This window comes from Cricetulus griseus, chromosome 2, assembly GCF_003668045.3.
Source record: "Cricetulus griseus strain 17A/GY chromosome 2, alternate assembly CriGri-PICRH-1.0, whole genome shotgun sequence".
Classification (NCBI taxonomy): Eukaryota; Metazoa; Chordata; class Mammalia; order Rodentia; family Cricetidae; genus Cricetulus; species Cricetulus griseus.
The window spans coordinates 15,760,346-15,774,244 of NC_048595.1; the positions used below are offsets into that span (position 1 = coordinate 15,760,346).

General features: G+C 51.0%; 2 protein-coding genes across 2 annotated transcripts in view; one reads left to right on the plus strand and one right to left on the minus strand.

Annotated features, from left to right (window-relative positions):
* Positions 1-1,435: 1,435 nt before the first annotated feature.
* Positions 1,436-7,906, plus strand: Ldlrad2 (low density lipoprotein receptor class A domain containing 2). Its single transcript, XM_027399761.2, has 5 exons — positions 1,436-1,514; positions 3,911-4,363; positions 5,086-5,217; positions 5,906-6,046; positions 7,674-7,906. Exons 1-5 carry the CDS (start codon positions 1,436-1,438, stop codon positions 7,904-7,906), a joined length of 1,038 nt encoding a protein of 345 aa, XP_027255562.1.
* A 2,522-nt stretch (positions 7,907-10,428) lies between these two features.
* Hspg2 (heparan sulfate proteoglycan 2) overlaps positions 10,429-13,899 on the minus strand; it is a 100,050-nt gene continuing 96,579 nt past the window's right edge. The window contains exons 90-97 of the mRNA XM_027399760.2: positions 13,732-13,854; positions 13,594-13,650; positions 12,856-12,931; positions 12,670-12,748; positions 12,446-12,513; positions 12,204-12,287; positions 11,671-11,774; positions 10,429-11,536 (exon numbers count right to left, since the gene is read on the minus strand). Of these exons, the coding sequence (XP_027255561.1) occupies positions 11,364-11,536; positions 11,671-11,774; positions 12,204-12,287; positions 12,446-12,513; positions 12,670-12,748; positions 12,856-12,931; positions 13,594-13,650; positions 13,732-13,854 (764 nt within the window). The 3' untranslated portion in view covers positions 10,429-11,363. The remainder of the gene's footprint in view (positions 11,537-11,670; positions 11,775-12,203; positions 12,288-12,445; positions 12,514-12,669; positions 12,749-12,855; positions 12,932-13,593; positions 13,651-13,731; positions 13,855-13,899) is intronic.

Consider the following 13,899-nt stretch of genomic DNA (forward strand, 5'->3'; position numbering starts at 1 on the left):
ACCTGAATGCTGGAACTAAAGGCATGTGCCACCATTGCCCGGTTGCTATGATTGTTGATACTGCTGTCATTCCCCTTTAATTCTGTGTCAGCATCTTTTAGCAACATCCACGTGTTCCCAGGGTGAGTGACTAACCTCACATACAGTTGTAATCCCTGCACTTGGGAGGCAGAGGCATAATGATCAAGAGTTCAAGGTCATTCTTGGCTATATTATATCAAGTTTGAGGCCAGTGTGGATTACATCAGACTCTCTTGGCAAACACATAGATAAAAAATGAAAATAAAAATCAATATTTATAAAGAGTCCTGAGAAGATAAATTCAGAGAGATGTGATTGATTGATAGGTGGGGGGGGCTCTTTCAGGTGGTTATGGAAGGGTAGTCTGAGGAGGCAAAATGTGAGCCATGACCTAATGCCCTAACAAAGTCAGTCACAGACAGACAGCTACGGGCAGCACTATGGATAGGAGTGCAAAGGACCTGGGGCTGGAACCCTGGGTTAGGAATTGAAGACGCTCCTGGTCCCATGTGCCATCCCTTCCCACTGAAAGATTTTAGTTTGCTGAGAGAAAAAGTTTTGAAAGATTTTAGTTCACAGAGAGAAAGTTGCCCACAGGCCTCGGCCCATTACCAGGAAGCTGGCCCCAACCCCGGCGCATCCTATGGTTGAGACGGGGGCGATCGCCAAGACAACCCTCTTTGGGTCACACCTGGCTGGTCAATAGACAATCAAGGACTTTTCAGGGTACGTTCTATGGTTTTTCCTTTGTAGAAAAGCAGGTCACACCTGGGTGACCACTCTAACATGAGATCATACTTTGTAATCAATCACTTTGTGCCCCTTGCCTGTATGCTGATCTGTGGTTTTTTCCTATATAAGGAGCCTATAACCCTTGCTGGGGTGTGCAGCTTCCCCTATTTGCTGACACCCAAATGTGCATTCGTTCAATAAACTCTCTTGCTTTTGCAACTCTTGGTCTGGTTTCTGAGTCTGGGGGCTCCTTGGGATCCTGAGGCCCTTAGGGGTCTGGGGGTCTTTCACCACTAATCTAGGCCCTCAGACTGGTTCCTTTGGTCTCCTGAGATTTTCCCAAACTCAGTCTCCCACTCATTCAGGAAGGCAGTGGTGCGGAGGCCCAAGGCCCCCACTTCTAGAAGCCCTGCAGCTAAGCCGGATCTGAGGCTCCTGATTACTGTTTGCCTGGTCTTCTCCAGCTTGGAGCCGAAAATCTCCTTGGCAACCCTTATACGCAGCAATTCTGATCCAATGGAGGAAGACCTGAGAGAGGGAGCCCAAAACAGACCTTAGGAGCTAGCCTCATTGTTTCTTGTGTCCTGTGCACTTCCAGGAGCAGCAAAGCCCTGCACCCCAATCTCCCCAAAGACTCCAAAGGGGATTCCAAGGTCTGTCCCTTGCTGGCCAGAGACCAAGGATGATTTTTCTTTGGCACCTGCCCCAAAGGCTGCTACTGCTGGGGACAACTGCCTTGACTGTGTCTGCCCTGGGGACAGGTGAGTAGGAAGGTGCACCTGAAAACCTTGTTCCCAGGCCTTCCCCAGTCAGCACTCACTCTGGTGGGCAGTCTCTTGATAGAGGAGCCTGGGTCTTGCTTAGTATCCCCAAGCCTATACCAACCCCTTCTGGAGCTTTATTTATTTATTTATTTATTTATTTATTTATTTATTTAATGTTTTTTGAGACAGGGTTTTCTCTGTAGCTACTCCTGCTTGGTTATCATCACAAACAAGGACAAATGGCTGAGATGCCTATTAAAGGCCTCAAAGTGGACTGTCTGCCAGGTTCCCCCTGCGTCCCTCAGTCCCTAACTGACATAGGGCCCTCCTGGCTGGCATACCCCACCCCCTACCTTGAACTCTCCAGCCCAGGGGGCTGGGCTGCTCTTCCCTCTATAATCCAATCATTTTGGTTACCCACTCTTTGTATTTCGGACCTCATGGCTGCTACACCTGGCTCCCCTTTCCCTTCCCCTCCCCCCTCTCCCCACACGGCCCAGCTCAGTCTGGATGTGTCCACTCTGGACTCTCCCAGATGTCCCTGCCTCTGGCTATGCTCTCCCACATAGCTACAATAAACTTTCTCCTCCACTAAACCTAGGAGCACTCATGGCCTTCCCTTTCTTTTCTTCATTCAGTCCTTGTTGTTATCATTTGCTGTTGTTTATATATTGAGTAAGTTCTTGATATGCAATCTACATGATCTCAAACCTTGGGACATCCTCTGCCTCTTGAGTGTTGGAATTAAATGTGTGCACTACCACTATGCCTATTTTTTTTTTTAAATCAGGGAGGAAACCATTCCCCAGAAACCCCCAGCAGATCTCTTCTTAAGTCTCATAGGTCAGAACTAGGTCACATAACAATCCCAAAGGCCCAGGGATGGAATTAGGACCCGTTATGAAAAGCTTGAGGGGGACCTTTCGTGGATTCCATGACAGGCGAGGGTGACGGAGGCAGAGGGACTAACATGCCAGGCAGACAGAGCTTAAGTGAGAAGTTTTATTAGAAAGGGAAGGGGGGGAAGGAAAGAGAAAAGGGGTAAAGAGACACAGAGACAGAAGAGAAGAGGGAGACAGGAAAAGTCCTGTCTGCCCCAGGGGAACAGCAGTTAACAGAGGGAAAGAGAGTGGAAGAGAGAGCTGGAAAAGAAAGAGCCGGAAAAGAGAGCGTAAGCGGACAGGGGTCTTTCTTTTAAAGGGGTCCTTTCCACCTGCGTGTAGACTGTGCAACCATGGACCCCTGGGCTGACCAGGCTACTGCCTGAGTGCATCCTGCCAGTTAACAGGGGCAGGCCAGCATAATGCCTGAGTCCTTACAGGACCCCTTTAGCAAGGAGAAACAGAGAACGAGAGGTTGGTGGGCGCAGCCAAATGTCCAAATGTATCCACCCCATCCTCACAAAAGATAATGGAGGTGGCTGACACTTCAGTAACTCTGAATTCTGAGCAGTGTGGGAAAACACTATTCCTAGATGCCCAGGCGTTTGTTGTTGTTGTTGCAATCTCAACCTACAAAATACTTGAAAAAGTAACATTTGTTTTTTATCTTGACTACAAGACTTAATTTGACAGCAGCCGTTTGTTCTACCCACAGCTAGGTCTGGCCTGTTTACTGTTTAAGGTTCATCCTTCCTGCAGTTAACACAATAGTTCTTGGGATAGTTTCTGAACGTAGAGAGGTCTCAGAAATATGCTGTGTATACAGTATTCCCCCCTTTTTTTCTTGAGACGGGTCTCTTGTATCTCAGCTGGACTTGAACTTTCTGTGTAGTTAAGGGTGGCCTTAAACTCCTAATCCTCCTGCTTCCACCCCCTAAGAGTTGGGATCAGAGGTGTGTACAACCTGAAAACCTTATTTACATTTTCTCTCCCTGTCTGTGTCTTTGTCTCTCTATCTCTCTGTCTAGCTCTGTCTCTGTCCCCCTCTCTCCCTCTCCCTTCCCCCCTTCTCTCGTTTTTTTGAGACAGTCTCACTACATAGCCCAGGCTGTCCTAGAATCCACCATGTAAACCTTGAGGGCTGACCTTGAACTCACAGAGGTCCACCTGTCTCTGCCTCCTGGGCGCCAAGGCACGCATGGCCAGGCCTGTCTATTATAGTATTCTTTTTTGAGACAGATTCTGAATTTGTAACCCAGGCTAGCCTTAACCCACCATGTTTCCTGTCCTCCAGAACACTGGGTTTACAGGCAGATGCCACCACCCTAGGGGCTGAAGTCCAGGGCTTTCAAATAAGGAGTTGTGACTTTAAGTCATTACGTGCTCACCAAAATTCATCCCTGTTTTGCCAATGAGGCTCAGAGAGGATGTGTGACTTGCTGGGATCAAGCAGCGAGGGGGGCCTGGGACGGCTGGGTAAGCCCCGCATGGTCCCGGCGCTCTCCCCCTCAGCGGACCTGACAGACCTGTGCGGACAGACGTGGCAAGGGGACGCGCTACAGCTGCGCTCGCACTCGGCTTCGCGCAAGTTCTACTTCGTGACTCCAGACACTGACTGCATGCTGTGGCTGCGTGCCGCAGCCCCTGAAGACAGGATACGCTTCCAGTTCCGCTTCTTCCTGGTCTATAGCCTGTCCTCGGCCACCCGGACCACCGCAGCCACCCTGACCACGGCGGCCACCCTGAACCCCAATGCGTCTTCGCGCGACCAGTGCGCACCCGGCTCCTACCTGCAGTTCTACGACGGCCCGCAGGGGGCGCCCCGAGTTCTGGGACACCCGACCTGCGGCCTGACCATTCCTGCCCCTATCACGTCCTCTGGACCCTGGCTTGGCCTGCGCTTGGTCACCAGGGGCCGTCACCCCCGCGTGGACTTCTTGGGCGAGGTGACCTCTTTCCGCCTGGGTGGGTTGGGGCTGATGGCCAGGATGAGGTGAGGAGAGACAGAGCAGGAGAGGAGAGGCTCAGATGACAGGAAGGGAGGAATGGGGTCTCAGCTGGGAAAGATTGGGTGACATGGACAGGGTTGGGGAACCAGTTGGGGAAGAACCAACACGAGATCTATAAGTCCGGCTTCCTTTTAGCCTAGACACACACTCTCTAACCACTTCAGAGCACATTCACACAGGACGCCAGTTCACACCCATACCACACTCACAATTGAACCCATACTCACACATACACCTCACACACTCATTGTCCTGCCCCTACCTCACGCAGTTCTGTCATTGTGGGGACACATTATTATAGGAGCTGGTCTAGGATTCCTTTTTTGGGGTGGGGGTTTGAGACAGGGCTTCTCTGTGGCTTTGAAGGCCGTCCTGGAACTCACTTTGTGGTTAAAGGTGTGTGCCACTATCGCCCGGCTGGTCTAGGATTCTTTTTTTTTTTTTTAAATATTTATTTATTTATTTATTTATTTATTTATTTATTGTGTATACATCGTTCCTCCTGCATGTATCCCTATAGGCACAAGATCTCATTATGGATGGTTGTGAGCCACCATATGGGTGCTGGGAATTGAACTCAGGACCCCTGGAAGAACAGCCAGTGCTCTTAACCTCTGAGCCATCTCTCCAGCCCCCTGGTCTAGGATTCTTACTCCCAGCTTTCCTTTTCCACCCCAGGGTCTTGTGGCACCTACTTCCGGTGTAGGAATAGCAGGTGTGTGCCCCAGAGCCTGCTGTGTGACGACTGGGACATGGACAACTGTGGTGATGGCAGTGACCAGGACTCCCAACCCCCGGCCAGCTGCAGAAGTCAGTGATGAGGGCTGCCTGGATCCACAATGAACAGCAAAGTGGAGAGGCTGATTGGCCCTAATACCCTTCTTCTGGGTGGCAGGGCCTGGGTTGGGAGGTGGCATGAAGCAGGAAGGAGTGTGGCCACGGTGGCAGTCAGTTTAGAGACCAAGGGTGTGAGGGCCAGTGCAACAGGGAAGGGTCCAGTCCAGCTTGTGGCCCGGGACCTTGGAAGAGAGGCTGTTCTTCACAGGACCTGAGGACCCGTCTTATTTATTTCAGTTAATTATTGCCAGTCATTACAATGACCTCTGGGTTATAGCAGATGCTTGAGAAACAATGGTTAACTGATTAGAACAGCAAACTTCCTGATACCTTGGTTTCCTTATCGGCAGGGGGTGGAGTCATCACACCTCACCTTGCAAACACCTCCAACCACAAGTGCTGTCAGTTGCACACAAAGCGTGACACTTGCTGTACAAAAGCTGCTCACCCAGGCTGGTCTGTCCCATGTCCTGAGAAGCAGCTCCACTTACAAGCCAGACCTCACTTCCAGCTGTGTGACCTTGGCCAGATGTGTTATCCACTCTTGGTTCCTCATTTCCCTTATTCTGGTAGTGGGGACCACAAAGAATTCTCATGAGGAGTAAGTGACACAGCAGTGCCCCATGAAGGGGAGTTCTCAGAGTGCTGTTACTTCTCACAGGTCCTTCTGTGGTACCCAAGCAGACCCCGAGAATGGAAGGTGACAGTTCCAGGCCTCTGACTCTCCTCTCGGCTCTCGGCTCTGCAGCGGAGAGGACCTCTCCAGCAAGTCTGGCACCCATCACACGAGAAGTGCTGGAAGGTAGATGGCACTTGGTGACAAACCTCTTACATTCTTCTACCAAAATCCCTCTTGGCTCAGTCAGGAAAACGCTTGCTGCGCAAGCATGAGAAGTTGAATTTGGATCTCACCATAGTATAAAGCCAGGCTCGGTGGGTGTACCTGCAACCCCAGCACTGGGTAAGCCAGTCTAGCCCAACAGGCAAGTCTTGAGTTCAGTGGGAGAGACCTTGTCTCAGATAATTAGGTGGCAAAGAGGGCGAGGCAAGGAAGCCTCCTGTGTTGAGAAATGGCTCAGAGGTTAAGAGTATACTACTTTTGCAGAGAACGTGAGTTTGGTTGCCAGCACACAGCTGGGCAGCTCACAGCTGCCTGTAACTCCAGCTTCAGGGGGGAACTGATGCCTCTGGCTTCCAAGGACACCTGAACTTACATGCAATTGCCCACACAATATACACAATTAAAAATAAATCTTAAAATAAAGAGGCTTGCTGGGCATTCGGGTGCTTGCCTTTAATCCCAGCACTTAGGAGGCATAAACAGAGATCTCTCTCTGTGAGTTCGAAGCCAGCCTGGTCTACAGAGAGAGTTCCAGGACAGCCAGAGCTACATAGTGAGAGCCTGTCTCGAAAAAATAAAAACAAACAAAAAAGAAACAAGAACAAAAACAATCAAACCAACTAGAGGCTTCCTAATATGTCAGCCATGAGCCTCCATATTCAACACACATGTACATCTCGACACATGAGAACATGTGTACACACATAAGCATATACCACAAGACACATGCCAAATAGCCAAAACAGCAAAAAATAAGATGGAGGGCTGACAAGAAGGCTTCGTGGTAAAGATGATGGCTGAGTAAACCTGTTAGGCTGAGTTCAATCTCCAGAAACTGTTTAAGGAAGGAGAGGACAGGGTCCATACAGGTGTCCTCAGACCTCCACACATTTGCTGTGGCACAATGCCCTCAGCCCACTATAATATCACCCAGTGGTAGCGCGCACACACACACACATACCCACACACATACTCTCTCTCTCTCACACTTGCACACACAGTCACTCTCTCTCATACACACTCTCTCTCACACACACTCTCTCTCACACACACACTCTCTCACACACATGCACATTCTCTAACACACACATACACTCTCTCTCTCTCTCTCTCTCTCTGTCTCTCACACACACACATTCTCTCTCTTTCTCACTTACACACAGTCACACACACACTCTCTCTTACACACACACTCTCTCTTACACACACTCTCTCACTTACACACACACTCTCTCTCTTACACACACACTCTCTCTCTCTCTTACACACACACACACTCTCTCTTACACACACACTCTCTCTCACTTACACACACACTCTCTATCACTTACACACACACACTCTATCACTTACACACATACACTCTCTCTCTCACACATACACACACACACACTCTCTCTCTCTCACACACACACACTCGTTCTCTCTTACACAGACACACACACACACACTCTATCACTTACACACACACACACACACACACACACACACACACACACACACACACTCACACACTCATGTCCAGTCTAGGTGATGGAAGAACATCAGGCCCAGGGGGAAGCTGACTGGACTCTCATTCCTCCCACAGGTTCCTGGATCTGGTGGGGGGCTCTGGCCTCTTCAATACTATTGATCTCCACTGGCCTCCTCTGGTGGTGCTGCTGCTGCCCAGGCTGGCTGGTCTGGCACCCAGGTGCCCATAGGCTCTGCCTCAGATGCTGCACAGCCTCCAATACCTGCCACCTGTGTCCTGGCCGGGTGGCTCCTGGGGATCTGTGGCTGACCTGGCCAGCTTTCCAGAACCAGGGAGGCCATCCTTAAGGGGCTGTAATTATCAGCTGAGTAGGCTCTGGGGTCTGAAAGGCCTGAGTTTTAAGATTTGTTGGATGGCTGACATGGAACATGTCACTCAGTTCTTTGAGCCTTAGTCTGCTTCTCTGGGAAATGGGCCAAGTTCTGTTTCCCAAATGAGGTAAAAGCTGCAGAAAGCAGAATCACCAGGCATACTTTGCTTTGAGTTATTTCTTTCTTTTCCTCCTTCCTTCCTTCCTTCCTTCCTTTCTTTTTCCGAGACAAGGTTTTTCTGTATTGCTTTGGAGCCTATCCTGGAATTCACTCTGTAGACCAAGCTGGCCTCGAACTCACAGAGATCCACCTGCCTCTGCCTCCTGAGTGCTAGGATTAAAGGCATGCGCCGCCAATACCCAGTCTGAGTTATTTCTTATTGTCCCGCACAGTAGCTTCCGTGCTGGGCCTTGCTCTGAGCGAATCCATTCTAGAAAACAGCTGGCTGCACCTGAAGTGCAAACACTGAGCCACACTGACTCCAAACAGATGCTGCAGCATGGACAGACAGGCCCAGGCTGGGACTAAATATCACCACCTGTGGCAATGCCAGGTTAAATCAGAACACACTGACACAGGGGGGTCCATCCAGGTCTGGGAACGTAGCCCAGTAGAGTACTTGCCTTAGCAGTACAGAACCCTAGGTTCCATCCCCACCAACACCTCATAAAATTGAGTATGGCAGAATGCACCAGTCATCCCAGTAAGCAGCAGGTAGAGGAGCATTGGTGAAAATATCACTACAGTCATCCTTGGCTATAAGTACAAAGTCAGCATGGGCTACATGAGACTCTGGTTAACAACAAACGCCCAAAACAACCATACAAACAGAAAATAACAAAGATAAGTAAATAAATAAGGGCATTGGAGAGATGGTATCTCAGTGGTTAAGAATACTTGTTTTGCCAGGCGGGTATTGGTGGCACATGCCTTTAATCCCAGCACTCAGGAGGCAGAGGCAGGCGGATCTCTGTGAGTTTGAGGCCATCCTGGTCTCTAGAGCGAGTGCCAGGATAGACTCCAAAGCTACACAGAGAAACCCTGTCTCGAAAAAACAAAAAACAAAACAAACAAACAAAAAGAAACCCCCCCAAAAAAACCAACCCCCAAACTGTATCAGAAAAACCAAGTTAGCCAAGTTAGGTGTCAGTGAATCACACCTATAATCCAGCACTTGAGATGTTGAGATAAGAGGGTTACCCTGAGTTTACCAGCCTGGGCTACAGAGTAAGACCTTGTCTTAAAAAATACAAAAACTGGGGCTAGAGCCTGGCATGGTGACAGTCAGCACTCAGGAGGCAGAAGAAGGCAGATGTCTTTGAGTTTGAGGTCAGCTTGGATTATATATTGAGTTCCAGGACAGCCAGGGCTACACAAAGAAACCCTGTCTCAAAAACAAAAACAAAAACAAAAACAAACCAAGAGAGATGGCTCAGGGGTTAAGAACACTGGCTGCTCTTCCAGAAGACCCAGGTTTGATTCCCAGCACCCACATGGCTGTCCACAACTGTCTGTAACTCCAGTTCCAATTAGACACTCATGTGGTATACAGCAGACACATGCAAACAAAACTCCCATACACATAAAATAAATAAAATTTAAAAATACAAAACAGGAATAAAAACCAAACCTTTGAATATAGCATACCAATGAATGATGGAACCTCTTACCCTGGGTCATATACAAGGAAGGACACCTAATGTAGGGATACAGTGGCCACCAGCAGCTGGTGGTGTCCTAGATGGAAGGAAGGCTGAAGTACTTGGGACAGTGTCCTACCTAATACAGGAGCTTTGGTGCAGCATGGAGCAGGGTCCTCTGCTTGCCTTGTTTGAGCTGCTAACTGTTGGGACCCAGCTCCTAGGTAACTGGTAATGCTAACTGGGCTGTTAGACTCTAACTATAGCAGGGCCTGTCTGCATCTCTGCCATTGCCTCCCCTGGGGTCTCTTCAACCCTGTAGCTGTTCCGTAACACAACACACATGTATATACACATACACATGTGGAAAATCATAATCTGTCCATCTGTCTTTGAAGCAGAGTGCTCATGACAGAGGAATAGGTACTGGGTGTAGGGTGGGCACTGTGCTGAGAGGGTAAGGGTGCCAAGGGCAGGAACTGAGGCCTTCTCTGATCATGAAACTTGTTTGTCTTTGCTTCTCCTCCAGATCTCAGAAACCCTGTCCTGTACCCCCACCCCAGCAGTACTGAATGAACCCCTTGTCAAAGAACAAGAGACCAGCTGGGCAGTGGTGGCACACACCTTTAATCCCAACACTAGAGGCAGAGGCAGTTAGGCAGTTGTTGGATTTCTGTGAGTTTGAAGCCAGCCTGAATTACAGGCAAGTTCCAGGACAGCCAGAGCTGTTACACAGAGAAACCCTTTCTGGAAAACCAAACCAAACCAAAACAAAACTGAACAAAAACAAAAAAAACAAAATAAAACAAAAAAACAAAGGGTGGGTGGGGGAGAGAGACAGGAGAGACACAGGAAACCTCTTGGCGGGGATAGCACCATTTATTAAGAAAAAAATCAGATGAAGACCACAGGGTTCCCTCTAGGACCCGAGGCCAGGTATCCCAACAGCCTGCTTACCCCTCAGTTGGGCCCTCAGGCTTCCAGGTGGGCAGGGCATCACCCCTCTTCCCAATCTGAGAGGGGTGCCCCCACCAAGGCACTGGTCTTCCTGATTCCTGCTCCCCCACGCCCTGGGCCTTCACCTCCAGAAGGGTGGGGGGTGTGGCCTGGTGTGTTGGGACTTCATTGCTGGGCTCTGCCTAGCAGGTCAGGGGAAAAGTTGGTCTCCCTTGCAGCTCCTGAGGGCAGGGCCCTGAGCTGTGTGTGGTGGTGGTGGTGGTGGTGGTGGTGGGGAATGCAGAGGGACGTGGGCTGGGTGGGAGGGGATGCTGCCAGGGACATGGGGTTTCTGGGTAGGTGGGGGTGGAGGAAGCTGGGATGTGGCCAGTGGGAAATGAGCTGTCTTCTGCTCCCAGCACAGTAGCTCAGGCTATTGCAATACCATACCCTCATTCAGTTTGACAGTGAGGTACCAGGCGGTAAACTGAGGTTGGCACTCACAGCAATGAGGACTGTCCATGGACTGCTAAAACGAGCAGCCCGGCTTTACTTTGTAGTGGGGATGGAGTCAGAGCAGTTCTGAGCCCTACCAGTCACTGGGCCTGACTTTAAGTCCCAGTGGCCTTCTGAGGAAAACCTCTTCCAGTCCACCTGCCCCACCCACCAACCTTGGGGCTCTGCCCACACGTGTGTGGGAGCTGGCGCACCCACCCTCCAGTCCAGCCCAGGGTGGTAGCAGCAAGCGTGGCATTGCCTCCGTCTCTTACAAAAAAGTCATAATAATATTAATAATAATATACTCGACATTGTCAGGCTGGGTGCGGCCCAGGAGTCCGTGGGCGGCAGGAGGGTGCCTATGAGGGGCAGGGGCGTGTGTTGGCCCCTGCCTGGGCACGATGCTGCAGGTCCAGGGGTTGTGGGGGTGGGGCTCCAGGCCGGGCTGAGTGCAGCACCAGGTTCTTGATACAGCCTGTGATCCCAGAGGAGAACTTGCCCCTGGTCAGTGTGGCCACATCTGGGGCACCACCTGTGGAAGAGGAGTGTGACAGTGGGTCAGTGGTAGAACCAGAGAGGCGAGGAAGCCAGGCTCTAGCACTGAAGGCTGCCACCCCCCCACCCCCGTCACCCTCCACCTGTCTCGACACCCTGCTGGGCACTCACCAATGTAGACCATATCCTTGGTGTTGACGGCCACATTAGGACCTGGGGACCGGCCGATGACCAGCTCCTCACCGTCTACTTGGATGGAGCCTCTCTGGCCCTTTCTGCAGTGTGACAGGTTCAGGCCCCTTGCCCTGAATTCCCATCCTCCCCAAATGTCCTCCCTTTGTCATTGAGACTCCCCATAGACAAACCTGGCCCCTGCTTGCTCTTAAGTCCCTCCTTTCCTACTGGCCACACACAGCTACCTTCTGAAGCCCTCCTCAGGTTGCCTCTCTTTAAAAAGCCAAGGCTGGGCTCAAACTCAGGATCTTCTTGCCTCCACCTCCCAAGTGCTGGGATTACAGGTGTGCACCACCACCTTGGACCCTATGGAGCTCTGAACGGCCAGGAGCTCTGCTTGCCGGTAAGGTGTCCTTCCCACATCAGTTTCTCATTCTCTCTAAGATGGCCAAGCCTCCCCTGGGACACGGGGGAGGCTCCTGGTCCTATGCCCACCTCTGGCCCTTCCCCTACCCAACTGGACTCCTTACCGCAGTGCTGTCACCCGATGCCACTCGCCATCATTAATGGGGTCCTCAGAGACAAGACGGGCCTCTCCACTGCCTAGCTGGTAGCTGTAGTATCAAAGATCCATGGAGGTGTGAGTTTTGGGGTGGGGCAGAAGGTGAAAGGTGCAGATGGTCCTGGGGTATGTGGCTGGGGCATCTGGAGCTGCAGCTTCCCATGAGAGAAGCCAGGGATAGAAGAGGGGGATGAAGGTGTTAGGATTCACCTGAAGACAAGATGGCCATCCTGTAGTCCAAGGCTGATGAAGTCCTTGCTGCGGCTGGCCTCTCTCACCTGCCAAGGAAGCATAAGGTGTCTAGGGTCCCACATTGGAGAGTTGAGACCCTGGGGGCTGTAGCCTTGGTCTTCCTCTTTCTGCACTTTCCCCGACTAGGAGGCCAGTTTCCAGCCCCAGGAATCCCAAGACCCCCCAGTTGGATGTCCACTCACCACACCCTGCCAGAGCAGGAGGCCATTGGCTGTGCTGGTCCGAACCTCAAATTCAATGGTCTCAGGTACTTCAGGAAGGCTGGGGGGAGGGGGGGGGTGGGCAAGAAGCAGTGGGTCAGGGGACGCCTGAGTCTCAGACTCCTGTTAACCCTGCTGGACCCATAGAGTCAACAACACCTGTCTTACCTCCTGGAGAAGATGTTGCCAGGGAGGCCTAGGAAGCCATTGTCATGAAAGTAGGCCCCGTATTGCCCAGGAGCATCTGTGTGAGAGTAGAAGACAGTGAGTATGTATCACGGTGCTCATCTGTCCTGGAACTCACTTTGTAGTTCAAAGCCTCTGAATTTGAGGCTTTGTAGGCCTCAAATTCAGAGATTCACCTGCCTCTGCCTCCCAAGTGCTGTATTTTGTGTGCGTGTATGTGTGCGTGCGTGTGTGCTTGAGCACGTGTGTATCAGTGCTTGTGGAGGTTACAAGAGATGGTCAGATCCCCTAGATCTGGAGTCCCAGACTACTGTGAACTGCCTGAAGTGGGTGGTGGGAACTGAACTCAGGTCTTGGTAGGAGCCTCAATCACTCTTAATGTGGCTCTCTAGGCCCACACATTTTAACTTTTAAGTATGTGGAATTCCAGAGCATGAGCCCTGCACTGTTCCAAACTGGCACACAATAGATGCCTGCTGACTGAGGGAACTGATGTCAGAGTGGGTCAAAGGCCAGCCCAAGGTCACATTGCCAACAAATTGTGTATGGCTCTGTCCCTCTTTGTTCCCGCCTATCTGTGTCCAGTGAGCTCCTGTCATAGGCTTGTTTTACTTGAGGACTCAAACTAAGGTATAAATAACTGGAGGAAAAGTGGCTGAGAGACCAAGACCAAGAAGACAAGGTCACCTGTTTGCCTAGCTGGCCACAGGGAATACATACCATTGCCTCCACTGCCTTCAAGGTGCCAGTCAGATTCTACTACGCCATACCCTGCGCCTGTGGAGAAGGGTGGACTCTAGTTGGTGGACACAGACACCAGTAACTGTGGCCCCAGAGGAGGGTGGAGAACAACTATACCTTGTTGGCAGCGGGGACCAGAGAAGCCAGGGAGACATAGGCAATGGGCACCCCAGCAGGTGCCACCATTCAGACAGGGCTCTTGGAGCTGGCAAGGGTTCTCCTCATGCTCACAAAGGTCTCCTGTGGGCCAAGACAAAGGTGCGTGGGCAAGGGCTAGAGTTACCC